General features: G+C 62.3%; 3 protein-coding genes across 6 annotated transcripts; 1 reads left to right on the plus strand and 2 right to left on the minus strand.

Moving 5' to 3' along the window:
* Positions 1-884: 884 nt before the first annotated feature.
* TSPAN6 (tetraspanin 6) lies at positions 885-7,255 on the minus strand. Of its 4 annotated transcripts, none has more exons than XM_050913948.1 (9): positions 7,033-7,255; positions 6,231-6,333; positions 5,937-6,125; positions 5,659-5,733; positions 4,971-5,069; positions 4,552-4,707; positions 3,770-3,853; positions 1,839-1,938; positions 885-1,637 (listed from the first exon to the last, which is right to left on the minus strand). In XM_050913948.1, exons 2-8 carry the CDS (start codon positions 6,315-6,317, stop codon positions 1,870-1,872), a joined length of 759 nt encoding a protein of 252 aa, XP_050769905.1. In that variant the 5' UTR covers positions 6,318-6,333; positions 7,033-7,255; the 3' UTR covers positions 885-1,637; positions 1,839-1,869. The 4 variants fall into 4 exon arrangements, with proteins under 4 accessions (XP_050769905.1, XP_050769906.1, XP_050769907.1 ...); XM_050913949.1 differs by having other exon boundaries at positions 6,231-6,336; XM_050913950.1 differs by having other exon boundaries at positions 6,231-6,320; positions 7,033-7,254.
* A 34-nt stretch (positions 7,256-7,289) lies between these two features.
* On the plus strand, positions 7,290-13,043 carry SRPX2 (sushi repeat containing protein X-linked 2). The gene is given in 11 exon segments (XM_050913945.1): positions 7,290-7,835; positions 9,721-9,771; positions 9,774-9,806; positions 9,900-10,091; positions 10,212-10,388; positions 10,779-10,905; positions 11,007-11,128; positions 11,245-11,424; positions 11,561-11,694; positions 11,769-11,890; positions 12,200-13,043. Coding segments are annotated over 11 exon segments (1,389 nt in total). The 5' UTR covers positions 7,290-7,765; the 3' UTR covers positions 12,381-13,043.
* Positions 13,044-13,353: 310 nt separating this feature from the next.
* On the minus strand, positions 13,354-20,805 carry SYTL4 (synaptotagmin like 4). Its single transcript, XM_050913944.1, has 16 exons — positions 20,635-20,805; positions 20,259-20,474; positions 19,607-19,716; positions 19,338-19,452; positions 19,066-19,173; positions 18,657-18,780; positions 18,459-18,549; positions 18,163-18,266; positions 17,967-18,053; positions 17,443-17,621; positions 17,149-17,251; positions 16,030-16,191; positions 15,120-15,225; positions 14,616-14,715; positions 13,853-14,061; positions 13,354-13,735 (listed from the first exon to the last, which is right to left on the minus strand). The coding sequence occupies exons 1-16, from the start codon at positions 20,742-20,744 to the stop codon at positions 13,593-13,595; spliced, it is 2,067 nt and encodes a 688-aa protein (XP_050769901.1). The 5' UTR covers positions 20,745-20,805; the 3' UTR covers positions 13,354-13,592.
* Between the last annotated feature and the right edge of the window lie 123 nt (positions 20,806-20,928).

A 20,928-nucleotide genomic window follows, 5' to 3' on the forward strand; every position in this document is an offset into this window, starting at 1 on the left:
GCCTCACCGTCCCGACCCAGGAGGCTTTCAGCCAGCCAGGCGCTGACAACAGCCTGATTTACTCACCCAGGTTAAATGCAATGTAAGGGTTTCGGGTGTTCCCCTTCAGGTTCCTCCGTCAGCAGCGAGGCTGCCCAGTACTGGGTCATTTGCCGCACCACGGGGTGGTTTGGTTGGGGCAGCTCACCCAGCACCGGAGCAGCAGCATTTGCCAGAGGGCTGACGCTGACAAAGGGCCACCACTCCTACCCGTGGCTTAACCCCTCCTTTTACGCCTGCCTCCTCCCTGGGAGCAGGATAGGCAGCCTCGGCAGCCAGCCGGCTGCTCCAAGCCACAGCCCTTGCGAGTTCAGTGCTTGAGACCTGAAAATCCCCCAAGCTGGGCTGGAGAGGAGCTTCACCGCACCACTGCGGCATCACGCTCCGTAAGGCAAAGGTTTGCCGACGAAACAGCCCAAAGGTGAGCAGTACCAAAAAAACATGAAAGCTTAATTCCATGTTTCTTGCCCTGGGGAGAGGCTGGGGATGCAGGCAGCTCCAGCAGCACTGCCCTGCCCTTTCCTCCGAGCGAGCGACCGGCTGGCAGAGGATGCACGCATTTGCACGGGGCTGAACTCATCTGCCCAGCTCCTGGGCTAGGATGCTCCAGGCCTTCTGCTTCAGCACTGTTACACAATCGCTGTTATGAAGAAAATTCAATTACAGAAGTTATTTGTAAGCACAAGTGCACCAGTGAGCATTGGAGAAATGTGAGCTGCAATGGTCCAGAGGTTACCGGCTGGCCCGGGGCGAGCGGATTACCTCCCAGGGGCGTTTGCTGCTCTTTGCAGTGACTCGAGCAGAAGAATTTCCAGGAGATCAAAAGAAAAGCCAAGGCGATTTCATAGAGTAAAATATCTTAATATTTATTGTATCTCAGGACAAAAGAGTTCTACTCGATACACAAAACGAGTTAAAGCAGCATATAATACTGACAATCAAGTCAGAGCTGACTTGGTGCAAGGACACCTACCAAGGTAAAGGCACCAGGAGCTACATCACCAAACCTCACTACAGCTTACAAAGAATCACTACAGCCTGTACTTAAAAAAGTACAACTATAAAAAAGTATATAAAACCCAAGGCAGGGATGAGAGAGAGCTTGGCAACACGCCGAGACCTTGCTGAGCCAAGGGCTTCAGGCAGGCAGGGCCGTGTTTTAACGTGGCAACAGCCCCATCTCGAGAGCAACCACGTCCAGAGAGCGAGGGGACGTCAAGAGGCTGCTGGAGATGAGCGGAAGCATCGCTTTCCTGACGGAAGCACCGAAGACGAGCACTGGGAGTCCCGCGAGGCCACCAGCACGGTCGGTTCCGCATGGCACAGCACTTGAGCGCGCCGCCGAGGAAAGAGCCGGGGGCTGCGGCGCCCGGAGGAGCGCGCTTGCTGTAACCACCGCAGCTACACTAATTATCCCACGCGGTGGCACAGCAGAGTAGTGTTAGGACAAGTCCCTGAGCGCACCAGGACAGCTGCTGCACTCGTTTCTACGAGCTAGTTGAGAAGAAGATCAGTCAGTTCAAAACAAGATTTCACAAAGCGGCATCCAGAGGAAAACTGGAGGTGGTGGCATCCTCCCCGGCTGCGGAGAGCATACCCTGCAACGCACAAGACAAAGACAAGGCTGGATTCACATACAGCTTAAAAAGAGGTAGCAGACACGGTCTTGCAGTTGCCCTCTATCCCCACATCCCCCACACGTGGTACCCGCCGCCGTGCTGAAGGTCCCCAGGGGTGACCAGGCAGCAGCCAGGGATGCAGAGGCAGCCCACCGACCTTACATCGCTGGACAGACGTACCCGGCCACAGCCACAGCGTGCTGGGGGCCAGCTACACCATCTCATACTGATTGTTTGTGATGTACTGGGACAGGCAGCAGGCAAGAATGATGCCAACCAACTGAAAAAGAGAAAAAAAAACCCCACACATCAGAGGTAGCCAAAACCAGGACGTGGTGTTTTAGGGGAAAAGCCTAACAAATTGCTCCAGAGCATCAGTTTTATAAAATCCAAGGATGGACAGTGGGATTTACAAACCACAACACGGGCTGCTGCACCCTGCTTCGGAGTAACTGAGAGAGGCTGAAGCGGAGGATCCCGGCAGGCATCAGCCAAACAAGCTCCTCACAAGAGATGCTCCGTGTCCCGTCCTGTTACATTTTGCTTCATGAAGCATCTACTGTTTTATGGCAATTTTGGAGATTACACAGATATCAGGAGCGTCACAGCCAATTACACAGCCACTAGAGAACAGCAGCTACCTCTCCCTGTTGCAAGGGCAGCGGGGAAGCAAGGTTGCTGGTTTTGCATCAACATCTGAAGGACACGCTGCTGTTATCACAACGTGGCCTCCCAGCCCCTGTGCAGACATTTAGGGCCAGATCCTGCAGGAGTTTGACCTACACAAGCAAAGTTAGAGGCACGTTTGCACGATGGGTCCCTGCCGGCCACACGACACAGCAAGGCTTGATGAAAGAGCGATAAAAGCCAGGAACCAGTTACAATTCCCAAGCCTGGCATCAGCCGAGATAATTTCGCAGCTGGGAGCGTGCAGCTCACCGTTTGTGTGTCGGTCACGTCTCGGTGACCCCACAGCGAGCACAGGCCAACTGAGGAGGAGACCGGGGTGAGCAGCTGGGCACAGCAGAGCGGCTCCGGCTCTCAGGCTCTCCCAGCCGCAACCGAAAGCACCTGGTAGCACAAGCTGCAGCCAGGGGCCGTTGGCTCCCGCCTCTGCCCCAGTTCAGTCCACCCATTACGGGAAATGCACGGCGACACACTCGTTACAGGAGAAATATCTTGGCAGGGTTCCTTCTCCCCGTGCTGGCGCGGTCAGCCAGTGGTCCCGGGGAGCAGCACCTTGAGGCTCATGCCACGGCCTCTGCGTGCCGGATCAAGGGGAGGGTGAATTCAAGCCCCTCCAAAGTCAAGGCCAGCCGAGCTCGCTCTGCAGCTGCTTAGCGCCAACAGCCCCGCAAGCTTCCACAAACCAGCTGAAGAAGGGCCGGCTGCGCATTCTGCTGCCGCTGAGATGCATCGGAAAACCCTCGGCACCTCGGGAAACCCCACCACGGCGTCAGCGTGCCCGACGCCCAGCGTGGCGGAGCTGGGGGCAGGGGCCTCTCATTTCCTGCCGGGATAAAGCCTGCCGGAGCAGGGGCCGGCAAGCACACTGCCGCTGCGACTCCTGCAGGAAGCGTCCTACAGGATAAAGTAAAGGAGAGGTTGGGGAGCGGGAGGGAGAGGAAGCAATCGCAAGGTAAGGCAGTGTGCGGGGCGTGAGCCGCCAGCACAAGCGGTGCCCCACGGGCGCTCGCAGGGACCCAGCCACGCAGAAGTGATGCCAAAACGCCTTCCTGATAAAAAAGGGAGGTCGGTGGGTAGGAAAAGGAAGGGCACGATTTGATTCCTGCCAACAGGAGGGAGTTTGCCCGACACAGCACAGGCTCCGTTTGGTTTTTCTTCAAGTCGGTTGTTTCAGACAGGAGCTCTTCTCAAATAACCTGGGCCCACAGAAACAGAGCTGGTGCTTCAGCCCTGAGTTTAAGAGACTGGAGACTGCACAGTGGTGAGATTAAACCCAAGGGGAATCTGCAGAATAGCTGCTCCTCCCTGGCTGAAACAGGCTGTGCCTTTTGTACACACACCAGACTTTGCACAGAAATTAAATACCTCCGGAGAGACGCTAGCTTCACTCGGCACTCCTCCTGTGCCAGGCAAGGGAGATTTACCTGGAAGCACGCAATGCCAAAGGAGATTCCAGCCACAATGCTCATTTTTGACTCCATCGTTGACGTTACCAGGCAAAAACAACCCTGCAGGGAGGGAAAGCGAGCACGTGGGTCCAGTGCTTTTCACCCCGTAGGAGCACAAACCGGCACCTTCCCAGAGCACCAGCAGCACCAGGGGAAGATGCTCCTGCGCGGGCAGCCGAAGGCTTCTGGCTGCCACCCTCCTGCCTGACCTCGGCAAAGTCATCTCCCTATCAGTGCTGCGCCAACTGGCCTCCCAGCCCAGCTGCGTTATCGGGGAGCGTTGCCCTTGGGCTGTTCCCAACGGGACCGCTGGGTTGAGCAAGGTGACTCATCACAGGAACATCCCTTGCATCACCCGGCCATCCCTGCCGGATGAGGTCACCCACGCTCATCACCGGGTCAGGACTTCACACGGTCACCAGGAGACGACAGCGCTGCCAAAATGAACTTTACTGGGAAATGACCTCCTTATTCACCCGTTCTCCAAAACACACAGCCCCCAGCGCAAACGCTTGGGTCCGGCTGGTCCCTGACCTCCAAGGAAGGAGTAGGGAGGAACTCAGACATGAGGGAGGGCTCGTTCCTCCATACCCTTCCCTTACCTCCACCCCAGGGGAGTCCCTGGCCCGCAGCACATCTGCATTGAGAGTAGTTCTCCTTTCAAGCCTCCCAGGGAAGGGCAAGCCCTTCTCCACCCACCCAGCTCTGCCCTCCCCACCTCCCGGACTGGTAGGGGGATTTTTCTGAGCTTAACTTACATCCACAAACACTTTCAGCTTGGCTTTGTTTGGGTCTTTCAGATCCTCCTCTGAGCAGTCGTCCTGGCTCTTGCAGCAGCTCCGGGGGATGCCCCTCTGGGTGAAGTATTCAGTCCTCTCCCAGTCCGAGTAGTTCTGCACCCCGCAGCAGTGCAGCTGGAGGGGGAAGCACATTTGGGGAGCATGGTCACGCCAGGGTACCGACCCCTTAGTCCTACCACCACTCCCACGGCTCCCCTGCCCTCGCCTCTCCAGGAACTGCCCCCATCTCACCCTCCTAACCTCAAAAGCCCGGGGTACAAAAGAACCCCCAGCACCACGACGGGGACGCCGATACCACAGGGGGTCACAGGGGACACCCCGGGGCGAGGAGAGCGTACCCACCCGCCGCCATCCAGACGCCAGCCTGGGGCACTCACGGTTCTCTGGATGGTGTCGACGGCCTCGCTGTGCTGATCCGCGGTCACGTTGTAGTCCCTCAAGGCCAGGTTGAGGTTACTCTCGAAGTTTGTCTTAATCTGCAAGAGAGAGGTCTCTGCGGCAGTGCCATCCCTTCCCGCGCTTCGGGACCCACGGCCCTGCATTAGTCACCTCTCGGCGACGGCAGGAATGACTCTGGCCGTGACCAGCAAACATTCCCCCGGCCACCCAGGCAATTAAACGCTGTATTAAAGGGCAGGCTGGGATGCGCTGTGGCAGCAGGGATGCTGCGTGTAATAACAAGGACCTGCGCAGTGCCAACTCCCCCCCAAGCAGGCTGCTCCACAGCACGGGAACCCTCAGAGGAGCTTTAATTACAGAAATTATTGCAGAAGATAGACCACAGCCAGAAATTAAAGTCCAGGGCTACTTCGCCTCTTCTGGTGGAGGGGCAGCGTGCCGTGCCAGGCGGACCCTGCACCCAGCCTCATCCTTATAGAGACCGTATCGGTCCTTACGGGGACCAAGCTGCTCTTTGGGCTGTTGTAACCCCATTTTAGCTAAACTAAGCACGGCTTCCAGCGGCACCTCTGTCCCTCCAGCGACATCTGCAACTGCACTTGGGTTAAAACCAGCATCAAACTCACTCCACAGCATCAGGAGACAGCAGCGGCTGCCCAGACTCACCTCATGCCTGAAGACGAACCCCACGACGGCGGCCACCAGGACGATGAGGAAGATGAGGGACAGGAGCATGGCATACTGCGGGCAGAAAGGGTGGGATGGGACAGGGTGGATGGAATGGGGTAGGATGGGATGGATGCGGTAGGATGGGATGGGATGGGATGGGACAGGATGGGATGGATAGGACATGATGGAGTAGGATGGAACGGGGAAGGATGAGATGTGCCGGGATGGGTCAGGAGGGGATGGCACCCCGTCCTGCCCCGTCTGGGGCCACCCACCAGCTTGAGCATCCAGGTGCTGCCACGGCAGGTGGCGAAGCAGCCGAAGGTGCCCAGGAGGACGACGACGGTGCCGGCACCCACCAGGATGAAGGGGACATTGGTGGCCTTCTCGTCCAGCAGGGAGAAGTAGACGGCCAGGCTCACCCTGCCCCAGACGCCAACGGCCAGCAGCACGATGCCCGACACCTGGGGAGAGGGGAAAGCCGCCGTGGCTCGCGATTGTCGCGACAGGGCAGCGCGGCCGCGCCATGTCACGGGGGTGGGGCGGGGCGGCCGCGGCCCGGCGCTCACCCAGAAGACGAAGGTGTAGGTGAGCAGGACGCTCTTGAGGCAGGTGATCACCGGCTTCGTCTGCAGCCGCCGCGACGGGGACGCCATGGCCTACACGGGCCGCCTGCTGCCGGGACGGGACGGGACGGGACGGGACGGGACGGGCCGGGCCGCGCCGAGCCCCCGCCCCCCGCCCCGCCGGGCAGGCCCCGCCCCGCCCCGCCGGAGGCTCCCGAGCAGCGGCGGAGGTTGCCGAGCGCTCACGGAAATGACCGAGCGCGCCCGAAGGCGCGCCGCTCCTCCCCCGCGGGGGCGCCCCCTACCTGCCCCGTGCCGCCCCCTGCCTGCCGGGGGCCACCTCCTGCCTGTTCCGTGCCACTCCTGCCTGCACCGTCCTCCCCCTGCCTGCACCGTGCAACCCAGTCCCTGCTCTCCTGCCCTAGCGGTTGGCGATGCAGCCCCAGCCCCAACGTGGCCCCCACCTCCTGCCCAGGTGTCCCCCTGAAGAGCAGGGACCAGCCGGGGCAGCCGCCCTGCGCCCCAGCACGTGGCACGGCCACCATGCCAGCAAGCGACGGGCTTCCTGCCCGCCATGGGGTGAGCACCCCAGCCCCTCCTTGAGGACGTCCCCAGGCTGCGAGGGACTGTGGGCTCCCCACACCCTGCAGCAAGCAGCCCCGCACAACAGCCTCCTGGCAGCCCTCTCCTGCTCAGGACAGCTATGTTATTAATTAGTGTGCTTACCAGCCTGGCTGCCACATAATTAGTGCATTCAGGCACCATGTGTCTCCCCCCCTCCGCCACCCCGCGCCAACTCTCCTACCTGTCCGTGCCAGGCTCGTCTCTCGTCTCCCCTCACCCATGTGGTCCTGTGCTCCAGAGCCCAAATCCCAGGTGGCTCCAGCTCCTGCCTCGCCTCCCGCCCGACCCCGTGGGGTGGCGGGTCCTAACGAACGTGCTTCATTATCTCTGCCTCGCGGGGGCTGAACTTCAGCTGGAAAACAGACCCCAGCTGGAAACGCTTGCCTCGGGACTGGTTTCGGAGCCCGCCGTCTGCAGCAAGGTCTCTCCCTCCCTCCTGGCAAGAGGTGGAAAAAGGGTCCTGGCTCCCGCGGTTTTGCCCTCGACCCCCCAGGACCCCCATTCCCGGAGCCCGGCAGCTCTGGCACAGGCTCAGCTCGGCTCTCTCCTGTGTCAAAACAGGCTCCTGGCTCTTCTGCTTGCAAAGAAAAAAATCCAACAACCTTTTAAAGCCTCGGAGAAGCAGGAGGTGCGTTGGAAAACGGGCGATCCTGGGATTTATTATTTTTGACAATCTCATCACTTTGGGCCTGACTCACAGCTTTTGAATGTTTGGGACGGGCAGCAGAGGGGAAAAGTAGGTTTGCTCAGCACAGGCAGCACAGCCAGGCAGGAGGGTCAGGCGTCTGTGCAGTGACAAGCCGACGGAGGGGGCCGTCGTCCTGTTTCCAGCCCCTCTTCATCCTCGCCGGGGCTCGCGGCTGCCCCTGGACCCAGCGCAGCAGGTGGGCTGGCCGGCCCCTGGACCCCCGGCCATGGCGCAGGAGGCAGCCCCCGTCCTGCTGGTTGTCCTCGCCAGGCTGGTGTCATCCACGTGGCACGAAGGTGAGTGCTGGGGTGTGCAGGCGCAGCGGGGCTCCCGGGGGATGGCAGCCTGCAGGGTCCCGCTCCCGTCGGGGGGCTCGCGGTGGGGAGGGAGGGGAGGGAGAGGTGCCCTGGTACAGCGATGCTGAGGAGAGCATCGGTGCCTGCGGGGTATGGGGTGCCTGGGGGGGTGCGCTGTGGGGTACGGGGAAGAGCGGAGGGGGTGCTGGGAGGCATCCAGAGAGGAGCAGAAAACCAGCCTCTCCATCACGCCCCTGCCTGCGGGAGTACAGCTTTCCTGCTGACTCCCTGCTCCCGCGGGGGCCATCGGCCGGCAGATGTTTGCCTGAATGGAATGCTCAGATCCAACCCCCCCTCCCGCAGCCAGGCAGCCAAGTCAAGGATCAAAAGCGCTTGCCCTGTTCGGGCACTTCCCTGCTCCCGTCCCCATCCCCTTGCCACGCTGCCAGCACAGCTGGCTGGCGATGCTCCTGCCCGTTGCAGCCGGGGCTGCGAGCTGGCCCCAGGTGAGAAGGAAAAGGCAGTGCCTGCATGAAAAGGGAACATCGCAATTAAATGGCACATCTGCCTGCGGGGACACGGCGCACCCCGTCCCCGGGGCCCTGGCAGGGGGGCTCGGCAGCCCCCCCAGGAAGCAGCCCAAGCAGGGGGTCTGACAAATCCCCACCGCCAGCCCCGCAGATGCCAGCCCTGTGCTCACCCTGGGCCCCTCCACTCCCCAAGGCAGCTGTGGCAGTGTGGGAAGCGTGTCAGGAGAAAAGGCTTGTGGAAACGAGTGGGCGACTTAACGAAGTTTGTGGGAAGCGGTGGGGAGTAGCTCTGTAGTAAAGTTCATGTTGGAAAGATTTGTAATGGAGTTTCCTCCCCGTGACGGCGGGGCTGCTGCTTGGATTGGCCTCAGCGGATATCCCCTTCCCAAAACCCGGAGCAGGGGAAGGGGAGATGGGTGCAACCGCAGCGGGGCTGCTGCTTCACCCGGGGTCCCTTCCCAGGCTGAGCATCCCTGCCATGCCAGAGCAGGGAGTGCGGTGGGGTGGGCTGGCGGCGAGGAGGGGGCAGCGCTGGCGGGGGCCAGCGGAAACGCGGCGGAAACGTGAGCTCAGTGCTGGGGAATGCCGCGGCCGGCCGAGGCACCGAGGGGCTGCGGGGAAGGGCGGCAGCACTCTCCCCCTGCACGGCTCCCTCCCCGCCTGCTGGTCCCTTGCCCATGGGGGCATGGTGCGGGCCAGAGGGTGGCCCACAAGTATGGCGCAAGGCTGTCCTCCCCCCGTCCATGGGGCCAGGGGCCCCTCTGCGCAGCACGGATGGCGTGGGGCCAGCAGCTCCAGCCAAGCCCCTCCAGCACCGTCCCTCCAGCAGCTTCATCTTTCCCTGGCATGCAAGCGAGGGGCTGCATCCCCGCCAACCCCCTGGCCAGGCAGCGTGCCTCTCCTCCCTTGCCTTGGCCAGGGGCTCCACTGAGATGGGCAGGAGAGAGCAGCTTTCTTCCTTCCCTTGGGATGCCCGGTGGCAGGGACGGTGCCACGGGAGCGGGTGGAAGGAGGACTTCCCGGCAGCGCCAAGCCGGGGGTCAGTGCCAGCCCACTCTGCGCCAGCACCCGTTTCCTGCCATAACCGCGGCTGCTCCTGCCACTGTTTAGTCTGCGGGCTGGTGCCAGCACACACCATGTTGCTGGGGACTGCGCTCGCTGTCTGCCCAACTTAACCCTTGGTGGCAACCCCAAGGATGGCAGGACAGGGTCTGCCCAGGGGTGGGATTGCTTGCTGGGAGTTGCGGGATGTTTTGGGGCTGCAGGGTGCAGCTGCCCGGGGAGGCATTGTCACCTGGGTGCTGCTGCGGCCAAGAACCGTCACACAGCCCCCTCGTCTCTTTCCTCCTCCCCAGGGTCCGGCTACTACGCGGCCGAGAGCCACACCAATGAAGTGTACGTGGAAGAACCCCCCCCGAGCCTGCCCTGGACTACCGCCGAGGTAACGGCACCCAAACCCATCCCTCGGGTCCTCATTGGGAAACCAAGGCACAGCGGGGCCAGGCACCCCTCTCACCTCCCTCCTCTCCCCCAGTGCCCCAGTGGTGTGCCACGCTCAACATCCACCGCGGAGAGGCCACCTGCTACTCCCCCCAGGGGGGGTCCTACCGCAGCAGCCTGGGGACGCGCTGTGAGCTGAGCTGCACCCGCGGGTATCGGCTGGTGGGGCCCAGCGCCGTCCAGTGCCTGCCCAGCCGCCACTGGTCTGGGATGGCGTACTGCCGACGTGAGTGTGCCCCGGCTATTGGCATCCCCACAAGCACCCCCGGCAGCCAGTCCTGGGTGCTCTGCCCACTAGCATGGCCGGGCAGCCGCTTCCCTCCCCTCTTTGCTCTCTCCGTCCCAGAAATCCGGTGCCACGTGCTGCCGGCGGTGCTGCGGGGCTCCTATGTGTGCTCAGCTGGCGTGCAGATGGATTCCCGCTGCGACTACACCTGCCTGCCTGGCTACCAGCTGGAGGGCGACCGAAGCCGCGTCTGCATGGAGGACGGGCGCTGGAGCGGGAGCGAGCCAATCTGTGTAGGTAAATTCTCATCCTGCTGTTCTCCCAGCCCCATGCTGCTGGGTCACACAAGGGCAGGCCACCCTCCATCCCTGGGGTGCCTGCAGGTATCACCCCCACATCCGACCCAGGCATTGCCAGGTGCCACCTCCTGCACCTCCTGGCCCTGGGACCCCTGTCCCCGCTGCTCCCTGTGGTGCTGTTAGCCCCAAGGCAGAGGCTGGTGCAGGGCACGTTCGTCCGGGATCGGGGCACTCAGTGGTGCCTTTACAGCAGGTCTTACTGGCTCCGGGGTGCCTGGGCTGTGCACAGCATCCCTGGGGTGGCTGAGCGCCAGGGCCAGTGCCCGGCTCTCGTAGCCCAGCCCCAGCACCCACAGGTTCCCCGACTCCCTCTCCTCCCTGCGGGCAGATATGGAGCCTCCCAAGATCCGCTGCCCAGACTCCCGGGAGCGGATAGCCGAGCCAGGCAAGCTGACTGCCACTGTCTACTGGGACCCCCCCCGTGTGAAGGACTCCGCTGACGGCGTCATCAAAAGGTGAGGGCGGAGGCACTGCGGGCACCGCTGGCGAGGGCTGGGGGCCACGCTGGGTGCCCCCTCCCGGGGCCCTGACGGAGAAACCCATCTGCTGGGTGTAGGGTGATGCTGCGGGGCCCAGAGCCTGGCTCAGAATTCCCCGAAGGAGAGCACGTGATCCGCTACACCGCCCATGACCAGGCGTACAACCGAGCCAGCTGCAAGTTCAGTGTCCGCGTCCAAGGTGAAGCGGGCTCCCCTGGGGCTGCTGGCTGCCTCCCCCTGCCTCCAGGCTCCGCTCCCCGTGGCTGGGGCCGTGCACCATCACCCCCAGCCCTCACCCAGCCTCCCTCTTCGCAGTGAGGCGCTGCCCTGTCCTGAAGCCTCCGCAGAACGGCTACGTCTCCTGCACCTCCGATAACAACAACTACGGTGCCACCTGCGAGTACCTGTGCGACGGGGGCTACGAGCGGCAGGGCACCTCCCTGCGCGTCTGCCAGTCCACCCAGCAATGGACGGGCTCCCAGCCCCTTTGTGCACGTAAGTGGCGCAGGGCAGGGCAGGATCTGCCCACAGCGATGCCCGGTGCTCAGGGGAGAGATGCTGCCCGGCAGGGCGAAGGGGTGATGGGGGGTGCAAAATGGCATCTCCCCACACGCTGGCCTCTCGCCCCCAGCCATGCAGATCAACACAGATGTGAACTCGGCCGCCAGCCTGCTGGATCAGTTCCACGAGAAACGCCGCCTCCTCGTCATCTCGGCCCCTGACCCCTCTAACCGCTACTACAAAATGCAGATCTCCATGCTGCAGGTGAGGAGACCCTCCCGCTGCCCCCCTTCCCACCTCCACCCCCGGCACCCTCTCACTGCTTCTCCTCTCCACAGCAAGCCGCCTGTGGGCTGGACCTGCGTCACGTCACCACCATCGAGCTGGTGGGGCAGCCCCCGCACGAGGTGGGACGCATCCGGGAGCATCAGCTGTCCCTTGGCATCATCGAGGAGCTCAGGTAGGGGGGACGGGGGGCTGTCCTGCAGAGCCAGGTGCCTGTGCGAGAGGACCAGGGATGGGGATGCCTCTGGGGATGGCAAAGCCTAAGGTTGCAGCTGGGTTCGGGAACAGCCCCTTCCTGCTGCACCAGAGGGGCTTGTGCAATGCGGGGACAGCCCCAGCAAGTCTGAAGACAGCATCACCAGACCTTCCCGGAGCTCACAGCCCTGAGAAAGAGATGGGTGCCACCACCCCAGGAGGACCTGAGCACGGTTGCATGGGGCGGGCAGGCTCAGCCCTGATCGGTGGCTCCCCCCTGCACCCCCAGGCAGTTCCTGCACCTCACCCGCTCCCACTTCAACGCGGTGCTGCTGGACAAGGCGGGCGCCGACCGCGAGCGCTACATCTCCCCCGTCAGCCCCGACGAGCTCTTCCTCTTCATCGACACCTACCTGCTGAGCGAGCGGGAGGCGGCACGGCGGGCGCAGAGCGGAGACCCCTGTGAGTGAGGCAGCACCGGGGAAGACCCCCCCCTCCGCCGCCCTCAGGGGACGGACACCTTCCTTTCTGCTTTTCTAGTCGCCCACTGTAGAGGAGGACCAGGGTGCTGAGAACCTCCAGGGGAAGGGGAGCCCCTCTCTGGCTGCTCTGGCACAGAGGCACAAACAGGGACGGGGGCCACGTGCCCGCAGTGTCCCCACTGCCCAGCAGCCAGGAGCAGCCTCCGGCTGTGGGGTGGGATGCCTCAGCCCAGCCAGGACCATGGCGGGAGACACCAGAGTGCCTCCGCTCACAGCCCAGGGCAGGGGGCAGATGGGGAGCGGGCAGGACAGGCAGGGCAACAGTGCGACAGCCTCTATAATACAGTAGATTTACCCTCCCCGCGGCCATCCTCACCTCATGCACAACCTGAACCCGCTTCCTCCCAGCCTGGGGTCAGCCCTGCCAAGCAGGCGCTGCTGCCAGGGTCCTGCCAGAAAGCCTTTAATTAAAAGCAAAAGGGCCCCATGCTCAGCAAAGGCAATAGCAGCAGCCAGCCAGCACGCAGCCCACCCCGAGGGCTCGCCATCCCCACCCTACCCCTCGCTTCCCATTCCGCCAGCCACGGGGCACCCTTCCTGGGAACTGTTTTGGCAGTAGAATATTAACTTGAAATAAATAAATTTGTATAAAAAGTCAGTGCTGGCAGAAGGTGTGTCGCAGAGAGGCCCTAGGAAATGAATCCTTCCTGGGGACCACTACCCCCAGCTCCCCCAAGGTGACCCCGCACAGCTCCATCCTGGCCCCGCAGCCAGGGCTCGGGCTGGGCTGGGCACGGCTGCCCCAGCCCTGGAGCCGGCAGGATCCTGTGGGAGGAGAGTGGAGAAGACAAGGAGGGAGCAGACTGTGAAACAGAGGCGGTAGGAGGAAGAAGAATGGAAAGAAGAAAAAAATCCAACCACATTTCAAAGCATTTTGCCTGGAGGGGAAGAAGGGAGGGTCTACAAGGACTCCATTTGGTGCAAAGCCTAAGACAAAAGGAAAACCCTTTAAACGAAGCTAGGCCAAGACTTTTTTCTCAAGCCTGTTTAGAGAAGGTCATCTTTATTAAAGTATAAGCAAAAAAAAAAAAACTAAAACCAACCAACCCACGTTTGGCAGCCCTGCCAGGCCGTGCAGCGAGTGTGGCTCCCGAGCAGCAGTGCCAGCCCTCGGCTGAGCCCCAGTGCCTGTGCCACAGCCTACGGCCTCAGCTTGGCCATGGTGGAGCGGAGCTGGAGCGTCCCCTCTGCCCACGAGCCTGGGTACTGGCGCATCTTCTGCCACAGGTTCAGCTCCTCGCCTGTGGAGTCCATCCAGTCCACAGCCTGCCCGTTGCTCATGCCTGGGAGAAAGGACGGACGTGGGCAGAAGTCACTGCCGGAGCAGCCTCCTGTGTGCAAGGCAGGCCCAAGCAAGGCTGCTTGTCCCCAGGGTTTGATGGGACCCCAGGGCTCCTCACCGTTGCCCACTCCCAGACGGACACCCCCAAGGAAGTCGTTGCTGGACAGTGGCTCCCGGTCCCAGACCGTCAGCTCCAGGCAGATGTGCTGCAGGTCCTCGGGGTTGATGCCGTTGTAGACAAAGGTGTGGTTGTAATGAGGGTTCAGGGTCTTCTTCACCACAGGCGTCTTCCTCTTGGAGGCTTTGTTTTTGTGTGGCAGGAGGTAGCTGGGGGAAGCGGCCCCTTGGGTTAGCAGCACGGATGCAACTGCCTTCTGCCTCAGGGGCTGGGGCACCTCAGCACCCCAGGACCTGGCCCTGAAGGTGGAGCCCACCTTCCCTGATATGGCTCAGGAAGAAGGACCACGACAGTCTGCAAGGGGCTGGGTCTCTGCCCTGCCTCCTGAGAAGCCGCTCAGCAGACTGCAAGTGGTCTAAGGAGGGGAGAGGGCAAGGACTAGAGCCTGCTCGCCCCCAGCCATGCTGCCCGGTGGCTTGGTGGCCTCTGGGAAGATGACTTGATGGCAGCTGGAGCCCTGCCCTGCACACAGCCTCCCACTGCAACCTCTCAACCAGCCAAAACCCAGGAGAGCATTTGCTACCGGAGCATCTTGTCTCTGGGCAGACGCTGACTTTCAGCATACCAACGCAGGCAGTGCGGGGCAGCTAGCAGAGAGACCCTTCCCTCCCCCGGGTCCCCACGGCAGCTCTGGGAAGTGCCCTGGGATGCAGCCAGGGAGGACAGTGCCTTCATTGCCCCCCTACCTGGGACCCACACTCACCCCTTGACAAAGCTGTCTGAGGTCCCCCCGGATTTGGCAGCTGTGAGGTTCTTGGCTTCTTTGATCCAGACCTGGAGCTCACCGCCTTCCCCCGTTTTGCCTAGGAAAAACCCAACACAGCAAGAGTTAATCAACCTTAATTTCCACCACCGCAAACCTCTGGAAAGGTCCTGCTGAACAGCCTTCATTGCAGAGGCAGGTACAGATCCCCAGCTAGTATCTCCTCTTGCCTCCTCCCTTACTGGCCCTGCCTGCTGAGGTGAAGGCAGACAATTGCTTCACGTGGGGCCCAATGGTCCAAGCCTGGTCCAGCCCCAGGAAAGCACTGGGACCGCTCGGCCAGCCCGAGGACAGCCAGGTCTGCCCTGACCCAGAGCAGCCTTGCAGGCATTGCAGAGGAGAAGGCTGCAGTGGCACCACCCAAGAAACCCACCCAGACCCAGCTCACCCGGCCATGAGCAGGTCCCGTAGGCTACACAGAGATTCCGGAGCTCCAGCACTCACCCTTCCTGCCGTTCCCGGCCCCGGGGTGCTTGGAAGATGGGATGTACTTCATGGAGACGACCAGCTCCCCCTTGTACTGGTGGAGACCAGCAGCATCCGCCCCAATCTGCAAAGAGGCAAGACTTATCAAACACTGCTAGAGAGGCCAAAGCAGACATGGCGATGGCCTGGTCTGCACGCAGCACCTCCCCATGCTGCGCCAAAGGGCTTGGCTTCTCCTACGGGTGGTTTAGCCAGCACAAATGCCTGCAGACCCTCCCCAGCATCACCAGGTCAGACTCACACCAGCTCCTTTGGGACCCCTTCGGGATCCTACTTTGGCTCAATCACCTCCCTTAGGAAACTCTCTTTAGGGGTTTCCACAAGCTGCTCGAGCCCCAGCAACGCCGAGGGCTGAGCCCACAGTACGAGCTACTCTAGAGAACCAGACTTAAGTCCAGCAGCAGCATCTGCTGCCGCCATCAAGCTGCACGAAGGCCCTCACTGCCTGGCTCTGCAACCCGCAGCAGGATGTCACACCCGATTTCCCCCATTTGTTTCCCTGAAGTTGGCTCCAATTCTTCCCAGCTGGAGCAGGGAGCCAGGAAGAGCTGCGCTCTTGGAGCAATCAAGCAAGTAGAATGAAAATACCTGATGGGGCAGAGACAAGTCCTGCAGCATCACATAGGGGACTTACTGAGGAGGAGGAGGGAATCTAGGCTGAAGGCAGAAGATCTGCCCTTTTTTTACTACGACAGTACTGCTGTCTGCTTCTGGGGTCTTCATTTCTCCAAAGATTTGATATGGCACAAGCCTTTTGGCACCTCTCGGCCGAGGTCTCTGCACCCCTCTGCCCACTGAGGGCTACCCCCCGGACAGGGCCAGGCAAGGGAGGCTGCAGGCAGCAGGGCTGGGGTGGCAGAGCCAGCACCTTGCCATGCAGGGGCAGAAACTCCTCCAGGTGGCTCTCAAAGTTCCAGGCATCCAGTGGGACCTCCACCTCTCCCAGGAATGTGTTGCGGCCAAAGCGATCGTGGTGCCAGACCGAGAACTGCAGCGTCCTCGCAAGCAGGAGGGACTTGTTAATCTCGTACTAGGAAGAGAGACAGGAAAACCACCAGTGAGCAGGCCGTGCCAGACAGGGGACAGGCTTGGCGTACACCATCAGCCACGGCTCTCGAGCAGGAGAGGAGACAGGTTTGAGGAGCAATGGATGCACACAGGAGACTGTTCGTCTTCCTTTCCAAGCCTGCTGAAACCTCAGAGTCCTGGGGCAGTGGTGCAGGAGCCCGTGCTCTCCAGGCAAGCAGTCCTCAGAGCCCATACAGAGCCAGGACTAGGACTCATGGCATCCAGCCACCCCACGCCGTCCCACCACAAGCGAAGCTCTGCCAGCCCACTGAGCTTCAGGTGGTCCGAGCATGAGACCTCAGCAAACCCGGGGCTGCAGCAGCCTGGAAAGCAAACCACAGTTCCCACTTCCCTCCTGTCCAGAGAGCGCCTGGCCTAAGCGATGCACTGCCAGGCTCGGGGACGGAGCCAGCCAGTCTCACCACCCCGTGGTGGCCACAGCGGGGACGGTGAAGGGCAGCGCCAAGTGCTTCTGCCCTGGGGCCCAGAACTGCCTTATCTCTGCCTCTGCAGCCGTGCTGCCCCCACCACCACCACTGTAACCTGCCTGCAATGGCCCAGGAGCTTTCTCCATGGAAAGCAACATCCAGGGTAAGCAGAAGGCCCCAGCTCCGGGAGATGCCACAGGAGCCAGGAACACGGGCTGTGACATGCACATTCACATCTGCAGCTGTGCCTCCACCCCACCACAGCACCTGGGGCTTGACACCACAGCCACATCAGAGCAGCGACCCAGCCTGCGAGTGGGTTTTTCCAGCTTCCAGGGTGCAGTGTCTGGACATGGGTCCTCTTCAGAGCCCCCGCCTCAGGTTTTGGAGCCCATCCCTCCCCTGGTTTGTTCCAGCAGCATCCCCAGGGCCGAATGCCTGCCCGGCCCTGCAGTGGGGAGTGGGCTGCACCCCAGCCCATCCCCACTCACCTTCAGCAGCTCATTGTACAGGGGGTTGATGGTGTTGCGTTTGATGGTCGTCTTGCGTTTCCCTTGCCGGGATTTGTCGGGCAGGAGGTAGGTCTTCACATACCTGAAGGGAGGAGCAGGCAGCGCTTCACCAAAGTCGCCCCACAACTTAGCCCCCCAAGTCCCCCAGGGCAACCCCAGACCTCCTGCCTTGCCAAGACCCCCCCGCTTACAGCTCCCATCTCAGGTGGGCATCCCACAACCCAGCTGAGCACCACCAGCAGTGCCACCAGCCATCGCCCCCCCAGCTCTCACGGGTTGGAGCGCTTCTTGCCCTCGTCCCCGTAGGCCAGCTGGCGACACTCCTTCACGTGAATGAACAAGGTCTGCGTCTTCTGCTCGTAGCTCAGGGAGAAGGAGATTCCCCCGGTGACCGCGACGTTGCCGAAGTCGCCGGCCTCACTGTAAATGCTGACCATGCTCCCCAGCGTGCTCTGGAAGACATGGCAGGGCTGAGCCAGGGCAGCATCACTTGACGGTCCCTCTTCATCCTCAGCAAGGCTACTCCCCGTGCCTCCTCTGCACAGCCCCTCTCACCCCTCCGTGGCTGGGGATGGCTGCTGAGTGCCTCCCACCTGCACGCAGGCTCCCTGGAAGAGAGCTAGGTCTCTGCGTTTTGATTCCCTTCAAGGGGAGGAAGCCCCCACGCCCCAAGCTCTTGCCCATGCACCCCAGGAGCTGCCTGCCCTGCCTCCCTTCCCCCCAACCTGTCGGCGCTGCCCTTCTCCATCATTTCTTCCTGCAGCGGAGCAGAGCATGGCCACACCACAGGGACTCACCAAGGAGGTGCCGCTGCGCATGCTGCCCCGGGCCACCCTCTGGCGATGGATCTCCACCAGGTTATCGATGTCCTCCTCCTCCTCCTCCTGCAAGGAGAGAGACAAGCCGCCTGCGTGGGGAGCGGCAGGGCACGGCTGGCCTGGCAGCCGGCTCCTCCACTTGGCAGCCAGCTCCGCAGCACGCCGAGGGTCTCACCAGCTCCGTGTTGAGGCCAGGGACCGACTTGCTCCTGTCCCCCAAAGAGCCGCCTTCCCCCACGAAGTCTTCTGGGCGCAGGTCAATCACCGACTTGGTGTAGTCTGCACGAGAGATGGTGAGGCAGGAGGCAGCGGCACGGTGCAGGACTAGCAGAGCCCTGCTGCTCCCTCAAGCAAGGGGCTGCCCCAGACACTCCCATCCGCACGGAAAACCTGCGGCAGCCCAGGGAGAAGCGGCCGCCTATCCTCTGCCATGTCGGCACCCAAACCCCCCTGTACCCACGCAGCTCTCACCTGCGGGCCTCACCACCCGCCGGGGATTCTTCTTGAATATCGTTTCGTGCTCGTCCACCAAGGTGCTGCTGCGGCTCCCCACGGCGGCACCCTGGGGAGGAAAGGTCCCTTCAGAGCAGGGCAGGGCTGGGCACCCCACGGGGCTCCCAGCCCCGTGCCCCAGGACAGGGCTGAGCCTGCTGGAGCAGCGGCACGCACCCGTCTGTCAGCGAACGCGTTTTTGGAGCGGAGAGGGAGGGTCAGGCTGGAGGCAGCAGGTCCTCCTGGCGCAGCAACCTGTTTTCCATCTCGGAGAGGGGCAGCTTTCTCCAGGGAGTTACTCCTGCGGAGGACACAGAAAGGTCTGTCCCAGGCCAAGAGCATGGCCGGGAGAGCAAGCACTGGTCGGGAAGTGCCATCTCCCCACAAGCTCCCCAGAGCCACACAAGCTCCCCAGAGCACCCCAGCCTGGGGAGCAGAGGACCTGCCTGCCCAGGGATAGGTTTTGGCCCAGCCAGAGGAGCCAGCTCCCCCTCACTAGACAGAGAAAAAACACACTTGAGATGAAGGTCCTCATCCTCTGCCAGGCCAGCCTTGCCAAGGACAACCCACCCAGGGAGCCCCTCACCTGCCCCCCACGCCACCAGGACTAGGTCTGTAGCCATCCAGGCTCATGTTTTCCATGGACTCTGTGTCGCTTTTGCCATCCCGAGGGTCTGAGGCATCCAGAAACAAACTGCAGACAAACAAAACCACAGGTATGTCCTGTTTGGCGAGAAGGCCGGTCTGAGAGAGAGCTTCTGTGCCGCCAATGATCCGAGCAGGGCAGCAACGTCCCTCCCGTCCCTACAGCAGATGAGGGCTGGCACCCGGAGCCAGGGACATGGCAGGGATCCTCACCTGGACCCCTCCTGGGGTGCCGGGGGGCTCTGCTGCCGGGCTGCGGAGGAGCTTTTGGGCTCGCTGAGCTGGGCTTTCTGGAGGAGGGTTTGTCCCACAGTCTCTCTTTTGCTGGCTGGAAGGAGAGAGGCATCAGGAGGACCACTGCTCCAAGTCTGGAGCAGGAGTTGGTCCCAGCCAACTCCGCACTGGGCAGAGGAGTGCCAGGGAAAGCCGGAGCATCCCGCAGGGCTGGGCTGCAGGAGAAGGCATCGCTGCGGCACCCCTACCTGCCGACTTGTGCCGCAGGGACAGCCGCACCATGTCGCTGCCCAGCCGGTTGGCAAAGCGGTTGACCCTCTGGTCGTAGAACCAGTCGCCCGTTGTCTTCTTCAGCTCACTGCAGGGCAGGGAGGCAGTGGGGGGCAGTCAGGGGCAGTGGGGGGCCTGCTCCCTGCGCCCTAACGCCACCCTCGGTGCTGCCACCAGCCAAGGAGAGCACGGGGACAGTGGGCACGTTCGGCAGGTGGCTGGGCAGAGACGATGCGCTGGGCAGATGATGGGCCCAGCTACACGCCCAGCAAACGCAGGAGCAAGACAGGTTTTGTAGGACAGGGAAGGCTGAGAGGGAGGAAACCTGGGGTACTTGAAACACAGGCTGCACGAGGGGCATGGGGGGATGCGGAGTCAAGTAAGGGGGGAAAAGGAGCAGGGTGAGCATGAAGGAGACCCAAGAGTGGGGCACAACCCAGTTTTCCATCACCCAACCATGGGTGCCCCCCCCCCCCAGGAAGTGACAGCAGAGACAGCCGCCCTGCGCTAGAGAAGACCAGCTGGGCTAGGACAGGTTGACCATGGGGCATCAACCTGGGGTGACTGGGAAGAGGAAGGGGACAGAAGGAGCACGCAGAAGGTCCCTGCCACTTGTCCCAAGGTACTCACGCCTCCTTGGCACAGACTTTGCAACGCCAGGAGCTGTTGGGGCTGTAGGAACGGCAGTCCCGACACACCAAGTGGTTGCAGCCCCGGCAGGTGTTGGCCTTGGGGCTGACACGGCCCAGGCTCTGCTGGCAGCGGGCGCACGTCCGCTCGCTGTAGCGCTGGCTGCCCCGCTTGGCCCCCTTGCGCCGGATCTCCAGCAGCTCGTTCTTCAGGCGCCTGCTCGGACCCCAGCACCAGAGGGAGCTGTCAGAGCCACGCCGGGACCCCGGGGGCTGGGGCAGAGCTGCCGCCCCAGCCCCACCGCCCACACCCTCGCCCCTCCAGCCACTTCTAAAGCAAAGTGTGGAAAGCTGCCCGGCCCCAGCCCCATCCTCACCTGATTCTCCTCTCCTCTGCTTTGCGGAGCTCCTCATCGCGCTGCAGGACCTGCAGGATCAAATCCCTCTCCGCGTCCGACAGGAAGGACAGATCCACGGCCTCCGACATCGCTCCGCCTGGGATCGCTCGCCCTCGCCAGAAGTAGCTGGATGTGCCTGTGCTAGGAGCAAGCCAGCCGCTTAGCGCAGCCAACCTCACGGGCTTGCGGCCCCACCGCAGCCCAGCTCTCCTGGGTACCCCATGCCTGCACCCCGGGGCAGGACCGGCTGCCACCCCCCCAGCCCGGATCACC

This window comes from Gymnogyps californianus, unplaced genomic scaffold, assembly GCF_018139145.2.
Source record: "Gymnogyps californianus isolate 813 unplaced genomic scaffold, ASM1813914v2 HiC_scaffold_251, whole genome shotgun sequence".
NCBI lineage: Eukaryota > Metazoa > Chordata > Aves > Accipitriformes > Cathartidae > Gymnogyps > Gymnogyps californianus.